Source organism: Cinclus cinclus, chromosome 3 (assembly GCF_963662255.1).
Source record: "Cinclus cinclus chromosome 3, bCinCin1.1, whole genome shotgun sequence".
Lineage (NCBI taxonomy): Eukaryota > Metazoa > Chordata > Aves > Passeriformes > Cinclidae > Cinclus > Cinclus cinclus.
This window is the reverse complement of record NC_085048.1, coordinates 21,529,737-21,543,767: the sequence shown is the minus strand read 5'-3', so window position 1 is coordinate 21,543,767 and position 14,031 is coordinate 21,529,737. Positions and strand designations below refer to the sequence as shown.

General features: G+C 34.6%; 1 protein-coding gene across 1 annotated transcript in view; it reads left to right on the top strand.

Moving 5' to 3' along the window:
* Positions 1–14,031, top strand: part of CSMD1 (CUB and Sushi multiple domains 1) — a 1,073,346-nt gene that overhangs the window by 903,952 nt on the left and 155,363 nt on the right. The window contains exons 30-34 of the mRNA XM_062489724.1: positions 1,292–1,486; positions 3,827–3,943; positions 5,341–5,454; positions 7,314–7,409; positions 13,554–13,757. Of these exons, the coding sequence (XP_062345708.1) occupies positions 1,292–1,486; positions 3,827–3,943; positions 5,341–5,454; positions 7,314–7,409; positions 13,554–13,757 (726 nt within the window). The remainder of the gene's footprint in view (positions 1–1,291; positions 1,487–3,826; positions 3,944–5,340; positions 5,455–7,313; positions 7,410–13,553; positions 13,758–14,031) is intronic.

Genomic DNA, 14,031 nt, shown 5'->3' with positions numbered 1-14,031 from the left:
TTCTTATTCTTGACAATTGAAGCAAACCAAAAATGAAAGACAAAAAAAATCTAGAAAATATAGAAAAAAATATACTTATGAAAGAAAAAAGAGTGAAAAAGAACAATGAAATCAGTTTTATACTTAGTCTTCATCTGGCATCTACTATCATGCATTATTCTCCATGTGTGCAAAGTTCTTCCTAAAGTAATTGTCCTATTGCCATAAATGAAATCTTAGACTAAGCAAACGTCTAAACAAAATATTAAATAAATAAATTCATAAATTTCAATAAATGAAAGCAAATTGTTCCAGGAAGTCTGCAAGGCTTGCAAGGAAAGAAAATGAGATGTTGAGCAGAAGGAGATAAAGAGAAAAAGATGGTGATTGAAAATGTGCATCTATCTTTTCACTTTTTGCATATTTTTTTGTTCTCAGCATAGAGTGATACAAATTCCTCTATGTAACTGAAAGTTACATGAAATTATAATGAGATAAAAGATACAAGAAGAGAATGCTGTATTTTAAAAAGTTACTGTGCTCAATAGACAGTATGTTTTTGCCTAATAATTTAATGTTTTCCTATGTATAATATTCAGTACTTTATATAAAATGGCTAAAATTATAGAATACTTTGTGTTGGAAGAGATTTAAAGATCATCTAATTCCAACCCCCCTGCCATGGTAGGGACACCTTCCTCTAGACTGGGCTGCTCAAAGCCCCATTCAACCTGACCTGGAACACTTCCAGGGAGGGGCCATCCAAAACTTCTCTGGGCTACCTGTTCCAGTTCCTTATCACCCTCATGGTAAAGGATTACTGCCTTATACCTAAACCTACCCTCTTTCAGTTTGAAGCCACTCTCCCTTGTCCTGTTACTATGTGCCCTTGTTGACTACCTCAGCCTTTTCTATTTCCTGGGTCTCCCTTTTCTTTCTGGAGAGGCCCTATGTTTTCCCTGTTTTTCCTTTTGCTGCCAATGTACGTATAGAAGTGGTGAATCCTAGAAATGGTAATTTTTCTTCTAAATACTAAATGCTAAACTTTATTGGAGTCATTCAGCTTCAGCTTCATTGTAATTTCCTCTTCCAGATAATCAATCTTAAGCAAATATCCATGATCCATGATTCAACAAGAGTAATATACAAAGTTATAATATTTCTATTATATTTATATTTTATATAAGAATAATATACAGAAGTTGCTGAATAATTTAAACTGACTGAAAAAATACACTGTTAATAGTGTGGGTTTGGCTTTTAATTTTTTTATTGAAAGAGTATAGATATTTACTGTAATTCATTTTAACAGAAAAGCCACGGGAAGCTTGTTTTGATCCTGGAAGCATCATGAATGGCACAAGAATTGGAACAGACTTTAAGCTTGGTTCAACTATTACTTACCAGTGTGATTCTGGATATAAGATTATTGAACCTTCAACAATAACATGTGTAATTGGTGCAGATGGAAAGCCAGCTTGGAACAGAGCATTGCCATCTTGCAGTGGTATGTACTGTTCTCTTGTCATTTCCCTTGTCCACCCAGTGAATTCAATTTCTCAGTCCTTGAGGCTATTTATGCTATTTCTACACATACATCCTGTGGTAATAAAATAAGAATTAAGATGAGTATTGGACTATAGTTTAGTCAAGAATGTATTAAGGATTTTAAAATGTCTTTAAAGTCTGGAATCAGCATATGTTTCTGTAGTGAATACAATGTAATACGTAAGATTCTTTAGACACCCAGTATTGTTTAGCATAGCTATCAAAGACATCTCAATACTGCATTAATAGTATGAGAATTGGAATAAGAATTTTAGTTACTGAGGCAGAAAATTAAAATGACATTTCAGAACTTGGGCTAACTAATTTATCCTCTATTCTTTTTTTCAGTGTTTGTGTTCTGTGTTTATATATTGGTGTATATGAAACAATTTTAACAAATCAAAAAGAAGTTACATACATTAGTTTATAAAGTCCATAAAGTACTAATTTATTTATGTTGAAAAATAATCTCCTGCAAAATTTTAGATTTTTAATTACATAAAAATATAATTTAGAAGGAAACATTTGTATAACTCTATAACTTTACAGCTCGTTTTAAATTAAGAGTAAGGGATGCACTTTCTTTGCAATGAAATGTTCATGATTTTAGAATTTCATGTGGCAATCAGACTTTGTTGCATAGTTTCTGATATCCTCAAAACAAGAGGAGAAGGAAATAATGAAGATTTTAAATTCATGCCATGAACTAATTCCTTATGATATTTGAGCTTCACCTCGGCCACATAATCCTATTCTGCCTACTGAGAGATCAAACTTTTCATCATCTCTCATTACATTGGATTTTTGAATAATTCATATTAGACACCAAGAGAAGATGTGGATTTGTAGTATTAATTGCTGCCTTTTTGTATAAGGAAGTCAAACTTGTGCGGGTATTTCAAGCATGATTTTAAAGACCTTGAAAGATTTTAAAATGGCAGGGAGCAGAAAGAACAGGTCTACTCAACAAGGGCTAAGAGCCAAGGATGTCCAAAGCACAGGCTCACTCACTAGGCAGAGCTCCACAGCACGTGAGTCAGGCCTGCAGAGCCAGGAGCTGGTCGCAGGGTACTTTCATAGCCCCCCACCAATGACCTTGTTGTCCACCTCGGCCACAGATTCTCCTCTTTGTTTCCAAGAAGTTGTTAAGTTGTACTCTTCTATATGCAAGATGCCCACAGCAGGGTAACATTGATTTGCTTTATTCCTTATAGTGAAATTATATTTTCCTTGCTTAAAAGCAAATTAACGTGACTATGCTCTTTTTAAATAACCTTATTTATCCATTTATTTGTTTATAAAATAATTTCATTATTGGCAACTTCTTATATAATCTTCTATTCTGGTGAAAAGTATAGGTTTTTTTATTAAATAATTTCTCACAATAAAAAGAGTGCTGAATTGCATGAAACGAATTAATTTAATACGAGACTTATATTTCAATGAAGATTTTGATAGGAAGCCAGGCTTTTCCAAAATGTGAGAAGAGTGACAGCAATACTTTGTTTTCAGTGTATAGAAATCTATTTACTCAATATCCAACACAAGGAGATATTTGAACTTAAAAGTAGCCACTCTATTTGTCCCTTACTATGCCACATTTACAGCCTATACATGGAGGTACCTGCCAACTACTACTCATATATATCTTGACTTGTCTTGGGGATTTGAGCTTCACTATTCTTAAGTATGTCTTCTAGCTTCTGTAGCTCTAAAAAGTTTCTCTTACCTTTCTGTTTCTGTTTTTGGTTGTTTGGTTAAAAAAAAAAAATGAACCAAAGATATTTTTCTATGTATAATCTACATGCACTTTTCATAATCATCTATGAAGATATGAAAATAAAGCAATTTAAGCATACTTTCACAAAGCAGATTTTTTAGCATTCTGTGTAGAGTAGTGTCAGCCTATCTGTGTATTCCTCTGCACCATTCTTAATGCAGTAGCATGTATTTTCCTGACCTGTTTATAACATGGATAGGTATAGACAGATATTCAAACGAAAACCCAACCTAAAGCTAACGTTTACAGAATCTTTCAATTAAATAACTTATTTTTTCAGTCCTATGTGAATACTTGTAGGCAAGTAAAACTTGCATGCATTCCAACTTTCAAGAAACTATAATAAATTATACTCGGAGGAAGAACCTCTAGATATTTCAGTACAGGTAAACCAAACAAAAGCAAAACCAGTAAAATGTCATTTTCTGATCTTTAGTATTTTTTTTTTTTCTTTTCCCAGACTTAAGTAATATGGACAGCTCTACTTAATATAACATGTTTCTTTACGTTTGTTTCTAGCACCATGTGGAGGGCAGTATACTGGATCAGAGGGAGTTGTTTTATCACCAAATTATCCTCATAATTACACTGCTGGACAGACTTGCCATTATTCAATAACTGTCCCTAAAGAATTTGGTAAGAATTTCTTCTATTGATTTATCAATCATTATAACTTTCCTACCATGTAGGAAATGTGTATATTTGTATATAGTACGGGTATATAATGTGTATAGTAATGACCTTTATATGTAGCAATGACCTTAGGTTTACATTGTACTGCAAATTATTTATAAAAACCAATTATATTCCTGACATGGAAAATGATTCTGGGATGTTAACCTTTTACGTCTCCCTAGAGTAATCAACTGACTTCAGATAAGACATCTGTGTTTGCTATATAAGCATATCTTGAATACCTTCTTTGTTTACATTATTCCTCATCATAGGATAGTCAGATGTCAGAAAACAAGCTCTTGTATTCCTCTAACATTTTAACTTTTTGTTTTTCGTGTTTAAGATTTACAGTAGAGAGAAAGGAAAATACCAGAAATAGCAGAAATGTTTGTGAAAAATCACAAAACTGATTATTTCAATTTGTTGAAATACTTGCACAGAATCTCTAAAACTCAAGCAATTCTGTGTAAGATGTAGTTTTCTGCAAAGCAGGTTTTTTTTCTAAGTCCAGACATATAGCAGTATGATTCATTTTACTACTTGTTTGCCAAAAAGCTTAATTCACAGCAACGTAATGCATTTGGTACTTTCTGTGTACAATGAATCCTGTAAGGACAGCTGTAAACAAAATATAGTTGGCTGGAATGACAAAATAATATTCTTATTGACTTGGTTTAACTTCATGTTTTTATTGCTATATGATATTTGAATTCAGTGAACTATTAGATATTTACTAGTGAAATGCAATATTAAAATATTTCTTAATACATTTTTAATTACATAGAGCTGAAGTGCAAATTAAGTGCATCAATATATCAAAGCTGGTAGCACACTGGTATTTTTTAATATTTGATCAGTTTTTATAGCCTTCTGATAAAACAAGTACTAATGCAAATTAAAAAATGTGACAAATCAATAAGTTTAAAAAGATCTCCCTCAGACTAAAGACAGATAAGCAACTAATCCTTTGTGTAATAGCTGGTCCTTAATAGTTTCTTCATTTGGCAACTAATTTATGTAATTTTGGTACAAACCTTTCTGCAAACCTTTCTGTTTAGATAATCTATGTTCTTATTCTCATAGGTCAAAGTTTTGGTGAAAACATGATTTATTAAATATGGTTTTAATTAAAAATATGTAAATAATGAAAACAAAAAATATTGTTGCACATAAGTTCAATGCAGTTTTTTTATCATGTTAGACAATTACATAAGTTGGAAAAGTTCATGCAGGAATTCATTAATAACTAAGACAAACAGCAATACAACCTTAAATTTGGTTCTGAAGACTAAGTTCTTTTATCTCCTCTCTTTTTATTTTTTTCCTCTTTTTTTTTTTTTTCTTTTAACTTAATGCAGTTGTGTTTGGACAATTTGCCTATTTTCAGACAGCTTTGAATGATGTGGCAGAATTATTTGATGGAGAAAACTCTCAGGCTAGACTTCTTAGTTCTCTGTCTGGATCCCACTCAGGTAATTAATAAAGAAAAGAATTATACATTTCTTGCATAGCTGAGTATGGTAAAAAATAATAAGAAAAATATTATGAATTTACTTTGGAAATAAAGTTATTGGAACAGGATGCTAAGTGAAATGGAATACCCTTCTAAATCTTTGAATCAAGTCATTATTCTGGAACATATGTTTAGGCAAGAACTGATCACTGGGGTGAGTGTAGAAATAGTTGAATGAAGTTCTCTGACCTCTATATAAGAGGGCAGATTGGATTTTATAATTGTCTTCTCTGCCCCTAAACCTTTTGAAATACACATCTACATATTGTGAATGGCTAATTTAAACACAAATTACTTGTATTTACAAAATGCAATTATCTGTATGCAAACATGCACTTAGAATAAGAGCAGGCCAGCTGTTGCATTCAGGTAACTATAGCAAAATGTTGACCTTGTGAAATCATAATTAAGCTTATATGAATTTCAACATGGTCAAAGTTCCAATGTATGCATATATAATGAATGTGTTCATCTTCAGTGAAATGTAATTATATTTTTTGTATTCCTGCAGCTATGAAAGCATTTTGTCAAACACTTCTAGTATTTAGCAGAGTTTATATATGAGTTTAATATTTTTCATGGTACAGGGATATTCTTGGCTTCTTGGTTTTTACTTTGAATAATTGGAGAAATGTTTTATAGGAAAAGAATTTAACATATCTCTTTGTTTATAGTAAATATATAATTACATTAAAAACTCAGCTCTAAATTTTCCTCTGGTGAATCTCGTTATTTGTATCATAACAAGAGCTCACAAAAATTTCAAAGATTCATTTAATTATTGACAAGAGTTCAGCAACAAAACAGAATTAATTTTTTAAATTTAAGATGCCACTCATCCCAGCACCAAATTTTACTGCAATCAAACTATCATAAAAAAGTTGAAACTGATGTCTGTTTTCACAGCAGAAGTTTAAAAGTACTTGAAAGGTATTTAAACTTCTGATTTTTATTTATTACTTGTAATATATCTAATTTACATTGATTCAAGATAGGATTCTCCTACATGGAATCACTAGTTGCAATAATATCAAATTAATCAAAAGGAAAAAATTATATACCTCGTTACATATGGTATTTTAAATCATCATTCCTTTCTGTAGAATTTCCTAAAATATGGGTTTTTACAGTCCAGGGAGAATAAAAACAGTAGTCATGTGTAGCAGAATCATTGTAGATGTATTGCAGTTTTGTCTATAGTGTTTAATTATTGAACTTTTATCATGACTCCTGACAGATATGTCAGGGAAAGAGATAAAGTATATTAAATATTTTTATTAATCCTCAAATCAGAAATAGAAACTGCAATGCCATAAGAAAGTTAATAATGTAATATGCCTGGCCATATATTTTATTGAAACCAGTACATAAAACAAGTAATGGGTTCACTCTCTCCCAGTTTGAGTCTTGAAATGGTTAACATTCCATGAAGATCCCTGTGGCATTTTTCAAATACTTTTATTTGCTTGATATGTGTGGCAAGGCAAAATAAAACTCTCATAAAGTCATAGAAAAGAGGTAACTAAAAAGTCTTCTACTAATTTTGTCCCCAAGCAGCAGTAGGGTTCTCCAGTCAACTAGTTTATTGGTGCTGTAGTTCCAGCTGCTGCAGTAAATTCCAGAAGGTTTCTCTTGTTGAAGCATGAAGCCTTTTCATTCTGGCAATGGCAAATTTAATTTTGTACAATGTTATTTATGTTTTCTTTAACTGTAGAGGAAAACATGAAACTGTGTGTTTTAAAAGCATATTTGATTACCTATTGAATAGCTATAACGTTGTTTCTGTTTTGTGTATTTATTTTCTGTTTCCATTTGTAGGAGAGACATTGCCTTTGGCTACATCTAATCAAATTCTTCTGCGCTTCAGTGCTAAGAGTGGGGCATCAGCCAGAGGGTTTCACTTTGTTTACCAAGGTAAACAGGTCTACTTTTGGTGGAAGACACTGATGCCAATTTCATGAATTGTATTCTTTTTAATTCTGCATAAGTCTTAATGTATTGCTTTAAATGTGTCATCTTAACCTTTTACAGAGGTCGGGGACTTCTCCTGGTGGCAGACTGGCTTCATAACAGCAGTTGTTTGTTTATGTTTATCCTGTCTGGCCCCACAGACTTGAATATGTCCAGTCTTTCTCAGTAGCTGGCAATCAGTTGCTCCCTTAGTGCTGAGTGAGCTCGAGGGGGTTAGGAGTGTGCTTAATTGTATTAGTCTTTCTCAGTATTCCCAGCTGATTTTTCAAGAGTTTTTATTCAGGCTGCTAATAATTTTGTCTTCTTGAAGAGCTCGGAGAGGAAATTGCAGCAGAGACCATCAGGCTGTTTCAGTATTGAAGGGTGGGTGGGAGACCTGTTGGTCTATTTCTGACCCAACTGAACTTGAGGGGACATTATGTGCATGTCTGCACAGTGCAGCAGAAATGCAAGATGATACGGCATGGCCAAGTCTGTTAGCATTCTGCTGGGCAGCTGAGTACACTTATCTGATCCGTGAGTCTTGAACACAGTCTGGTGATGCCCGGAGCATTGCTTACAGATTCATTGCCTGTATAGGAAACTATGCAGTCCCGAAGGTACAGACTTCTGGACATCTCACTAGGCATATTGCATACCTAGCCAGTAAGCTTAAAGTGACAGTCAGTGCATACCCTTACCAAAGTGAAGTGTAAAAGTAGTTTGGGATAGTTTTTAAACATTACTAAGATTACTAGATTCCTTTTAATTTTTTTACTTTAAAGATTGGAGCACGGTCCTTGGTTGACGCAACAAATAAATGGAAAGAACTGTCTCACCACAAGAATCTTTCCACAGTTGCAAGAAGCTTGTTAGGACTAATTTTTAAGCCTTCTGACTCCTGTTTTTAAAGAAAGATATCACCATGACTGCACATTATACTTTGGATATATCTCAAGATATTGCTATCTGTCTTTATTACACATCAAAAGCATCTTATATACACTTGCATTAAAACTTAGCATCCAAAATTAGCCATAAAAGAGGGAGAATATAAAGTTCTGGAATTAGAAAAGAGGTTTCAGCATTTGAGTTCCTATCCATTTGCATACGAATGACATATTTCTGTCTTACTCTGTTAGTGTTAACACTGAAGTGTGACTTTTTGCTGCTTTTGAAGAATTCATAGTCATTAATCACCACGATTCTATTAGCTGTATATATGCACACATAGATTACTATTGAACAGGAAGTCTCCAGGTGAGCACAATGCTATGTATTCCTCATTTCAGGCCTTTAAGTCTTTAGTAACTGTAAGAAGTAGATTTTAACAATTTGGAGTGCAAAATAAGTTAGGCAAAGACACTTCATTTGTCTCAGAAAAATCATGAAGCTATTTAAATATCATGGGATTTTAATATATTTTAAATATATCTTAAGAGCTTTAGTAAGTACAATTATATCCATTTACATTTATTGACTAATGAGTTAGTGGTATTTAATATGCTCTATCTTTTTGAGATTTTTTTTCTCTTCTTATAAATCATAGTTCCAATGACCACCTGCTTTCTAGCCTTTTAAAAACTTAAGAAATGACATCTACTCTTACACTGAACACAGTAATCTGGTCTGCAAAGTCAATCATTTTATTTATTGCCCTCTCTTCCAGGTTGACCTTCTTCCCTGTTCATTTTTCCACTGGGGTGATTTCAATTTTGTTTCACATTGGTATGAAATGTTTACTGAAAAATGGATGATAATCACTATAGACAATGGAATGCCTCTCTGATACAGCCTGAGAAGTCTAGGTTGACAACCCTACAGGCAAAAGCTAAAAGGAAGGCTCTAAGGAGAAAAAGTTATTGCTTGCCTTATTTCATATTCTGGTTTGAGCAACTGACAGATAGGGGATTTAGCTTCTGATTTAGATTCAATGGCTTTTGTGATGTCACATTCTCAGAAACTTCTTTTTATCTGGATATACTATCTATCACTTAATTTCTTCTCTCAGATGATCACATTTCCTTGTAGTTGATGCAATAGGTAAAGAGTGTCTGTAATATGAGACTGAATGAATATCCAGTCTCCCAGATATTAGGGTCAGGTATGTTGATTTATGCTAAGAGCAATCACGTGTAAGAAGACTGGATTTTTTTTTTTTTTTTTGCTTTCTTTCACTTGTCTTCCTGCTATGACATCAACTAAGAAGCAAGAGCCTATATTTTTATATAACTCAGGCTGCAGCAGTACAGAGTTTCTTCCATAAAAATGATTACGTTTAGGCCATCTAAAAATTTATGAGGCTTAAATATTTGTCTTTTTTACTTGTTATACAATACAAATTCATGAACTAGTTTATTAGGTCAATTGAGATTTTAAAGAGGATCATTAAGAAAGTTAGTATGCTAGGATGAAGAAAACCAAGGGAAATAAGACTAAAAGAATATTGTGACTTTAACAATCAAGTTGATCTAATTTGTACAATAATAAAATGCATAGCCACACATTGTCTGCTAAATGTAATTGGGGAGCTGAACTAAGACAGTTAGTATTACTTTTGATGAGTGTTACCATGACACATGATGTTCTGCTTTAAAACAGACGTCTTGGAGAGGTGATTGATGCCCTGAGCCTGTAATTGTTTAAGAGGGATTTGAAAAATGCCCTTAATAATATATTTTAACTTGGTCAGTCCTGAATTGGAAAGGCTGTTGAACTAGATGATTGCTGTAGGTCTCTTCCAACTGAAATAATCTTGGAGGCATTTCAGCTGAGCTGTCAGTTGTGTCACCTTTTAGAGAAAAAGATCTATTTTCCTAACTTTTTATAGATGTTAGAAACATACTACATTTTTCCATAGACTATTTAAATTCCATTTTAAGCAGTGTGGAACTACCTCACTTAGTTGTTTTATGTGTAACAGATATCTGTATATCTGCATTGCATCTATTCTCAAGGCAATTCTTTTTAAAACCTAGAGGCCAAGGAGAGGAGGATTTAAAAAAAATAGTACTTCATGGTGATTTTGTATCTTTAGCATTTCTTGTCTCACAGTAATCATTAAGAGAGGGTTGGTAAAGCTTCTAAAAACTGAGCAAAATATTGATTTTAAATGTCACTGAGTGTTTCTTGCTGGCAATAGAATAATTTGATACAACTGTACCATGTATGTTTGCGGCTGTCAAGGCTGATCTCAGTAAAATGTCAGCTTTTAGTCTGAAAAAGTATTTCTGGTATGTGAACTAATTTAAGGGTGCTATTAAACTGCCCCTACATTTGCTATCATTTCAAAGATAGCTTGCTCATAGGAAAATAACTTTCATAAGGCAATATTATAATGAAAACAGATGATCTGACATTCTTTGTTGAGAGGTGCTAAAAGGTCTAGTTTCACAGAAAAAGGTATGGATTACTAGTTATTGCGTGAAAATTTCCCAATGCTATTACTGAAAGTTAAAAGATGTTCTTAAATGTGCCTGTTATAAAGTGTCCTTTGCCTGCACAGCTGTTGTAGGGATTCTCCAGACGTGGTTGCTAGGCGAGGGTTAGAGAAATTAGAAGGATTCTTTTCTATAGTTTCCTCCCTTTTAAAAAATGGATCCAAAAATAAACAGGGAAAGATGGCACTCCCATAGGAAGCTGAGCAAGAGTTTCTTCTACACAATGAACAGAAAATACTCCTGGAGTGATACTGAAATGTTCAGTCAGGTCATGTAGTCCTTTAAGTAAGACAGATAAGCTTTGGACATGTGAGAAGCTAAAAGGTTTTAAGTAGCAGGTGACTGAGGTGGTGACCTGTGTGGGAGGAGGCTGTGAGCTACCATGTGCCATTCACAAACAGGGTCCTGTGAAGCTGGTGTAAGCAATCTCTCACATTCCAAAATTCCCACTAGTCAGAGAAACATATGGTGCCCGTTCTCAGAAATATTTGAGAGTGACAACTGATTTGGGGCAGAGATGCTTCTGGGTACATGCTGCTAGAGATGCTGCTGGAGGGATTGTTGGAGGCACTCTTGGAAAGAGGCTCTCCCTGCCAAAGGGCTTGCACTTCTAAAGGGATTATGGCATGTCAGTGACACCTGCTGGATGGAGAACACCTCAGAGGGGTTGCAGCCTGTGAGAGTACTGTTCTGCACTAGGGTGTAGAGGAGACGAATCCCTCTGCAGACAGCCCTGCGAGGGCCCCCTGGAACCTCCTTTGAGAGAAGAAATACTACTTGTTTAGAATGACTCATGTTAGAGAAATGCAAGGTTTTCTTTTTATCTTTTTCGAATATTACTGGTTAGGTTTGATTCTTTATAATTGGTTGTCCTAAACAAAGAAAGATAATGTAGTTGGCCAAAATGTGTTAACCCTGTTTTCCATTGGTTTACTTGTGATCCCCCCAAACCCTATAAAGGTACATGTGTGATCCCCCATCTTTGGATTTGTAGCCTGACCCCTTCATGGGCAATAAAGCCTGTGGAAAAAGTCTGAGCTGCTCTCCTGGTCTTTTTATGCCAGCTGGAAACTACAGGTTTCTGTGAGAAACCATGAAGCCAAGTGCCTGAAAGGCCAGCACTCACAAACCTTGTAACTTTCCCCTGCCCAACAACAACAGGGCAGGGGACACAACAAGTTACACTAGGGGACAGCAGTGAGGATGGTTCCCAGCGCTGGGATGGCAGGGATGGGGCTGAGGCGGAGATCGTCCTTCTCATCCGAACTCCACCGGGGAACTGGACCGAGCCAGAGCCTTCCGCTTCCTCTTCTGGATGTTTGGATATCGAGGGGTTTCCCTCCTCTCTCCCCCTTGTCACCAGGGCCCAGTCAACAGGTATCTTAGCATGGCAATGGGGAAAATTCCACAGAGGGAAAAGGGAAAGAACCAAACCCCAACAGCCAGCAAATGAATTTAAACATAATCCGGTAAAATAAAACTAAATATAACTGTGATTCTGTTTATGTTAGTAAGCCTGAAGAACCATGCTTGAAAATTTGCCAAGAATAACGTGCAACATCCACCTTCTTTTCTTTTTTTCTTTTTTTTCTCCCTGGTGCCATTTTGTGTTGCTTACTTAAGGACTAAATGGCAGGCAATTTTCATGGAGCTACTTATTCATATCTAGATGCAGTGATGTTCTAAAACTAATTCTTGAACAAACTAAGCTGATGAAACAAAGTTTTTGAACATGCCACTCACACAGAAAAATTGCATATATTTAATGAGATTATTTTACAGTATCTTTCTTTTATTATACTGAAAATCATAGATGATATTACATGCAAATTATACCTCTGCCATTTTCCATATAAATATTTTAGTTTGTTTTTAAATTGACATTTACTAGCTAACTGCAAAAATGGAATGTAGTAAGAACAAGTTTGATATACGAACAACATGCACAGTAGCAACAGTCAGTAGATATAAAAAATGGCTGTTATCAAGAGGCATTTATAAATAATGAAACCAAAGGGAAAATTATCCCACAGGCTTCTAATGGATTTTATTATTTTGGTCTTTGTATATTGCTTGTAGTCTTTTAACTGCTCTTGTATCACATCAGGTTTATGAATTCCCAGACATTTTTGGTAAAAAATTATTGTTGTCAAAAGAAAACACTGAAATAGCCTGGACGGTGTATTGTTATCACTTCACATTCTCCAGTATGATAAATGAAATATTAACAAGACATTATGTTGTCTTTATAGCTGATTAGCTACACCATAATTTTTTTCTGTGCTACTAATGAGAAAGTTCTAGTGAGGAGCAAAAGGCCCCATATTTATTAAGTGAAGTAGGTGGTAGATGTAGTATGCTGTCATTGAAGCGGGCTGCAGAAACACCCACTGATCTTCTCATGCCTACAGCTGTGCATCCGAAGTGGAAAAGTCTCCAAGCTGCCATGGCACTCACACGACTGTACATAGGCACAGCCCAAAATCACACTGCAGCTAATAGCCATGAAAACATTAGTGCATTCTATGAGAATACAGGAACAGAGCAAGTAACATGAATTGAGCTCTGTCCTACAAGAAACAATAAGCATTTTTACTGGTCTATTTTTTTTTTATATTTATGACTGTCATTTGTATTCATGATTCTGTATCTTTCTCTGTTTATGCAGCTGTTCCACGCACAAGTGATACACAGTGTAGCTCAGTTCCAGAGCCTAGATATGGAAGGAGAATTGGCTCTGAATTTTCAGCAGGCTCTGTTGTTCGATTTGAGTGTAGTCCTGGCTATCTGCTACAAGGCTCAAAGGCTATCCAGTGTCAGTCTGTACCAAACGCCTTAGCTCAGTGGAATGACACAGTACCAAGCTGTGTAGGTAAGAAATTACATTTACACTGTCTGTTCTGTCTCACGTCTCTGATTTAGGATTCAGGAATTGTTTCAGAAAATAGTATTTAACTCATATATTCACTCTCCTTCGATTAATATCAGTCATGCCCAATTTAAAAGAGCAGTTTTCCATATCAAGAAATAATTGAGTACCAGCTGGCTCATAGGCAATATATTGTTTCATATAATGACTTAGATTATGTGAACAAGTGTGATGCACATTTTCTTGAACATTCATTATTTTCATGACTTATCTACAG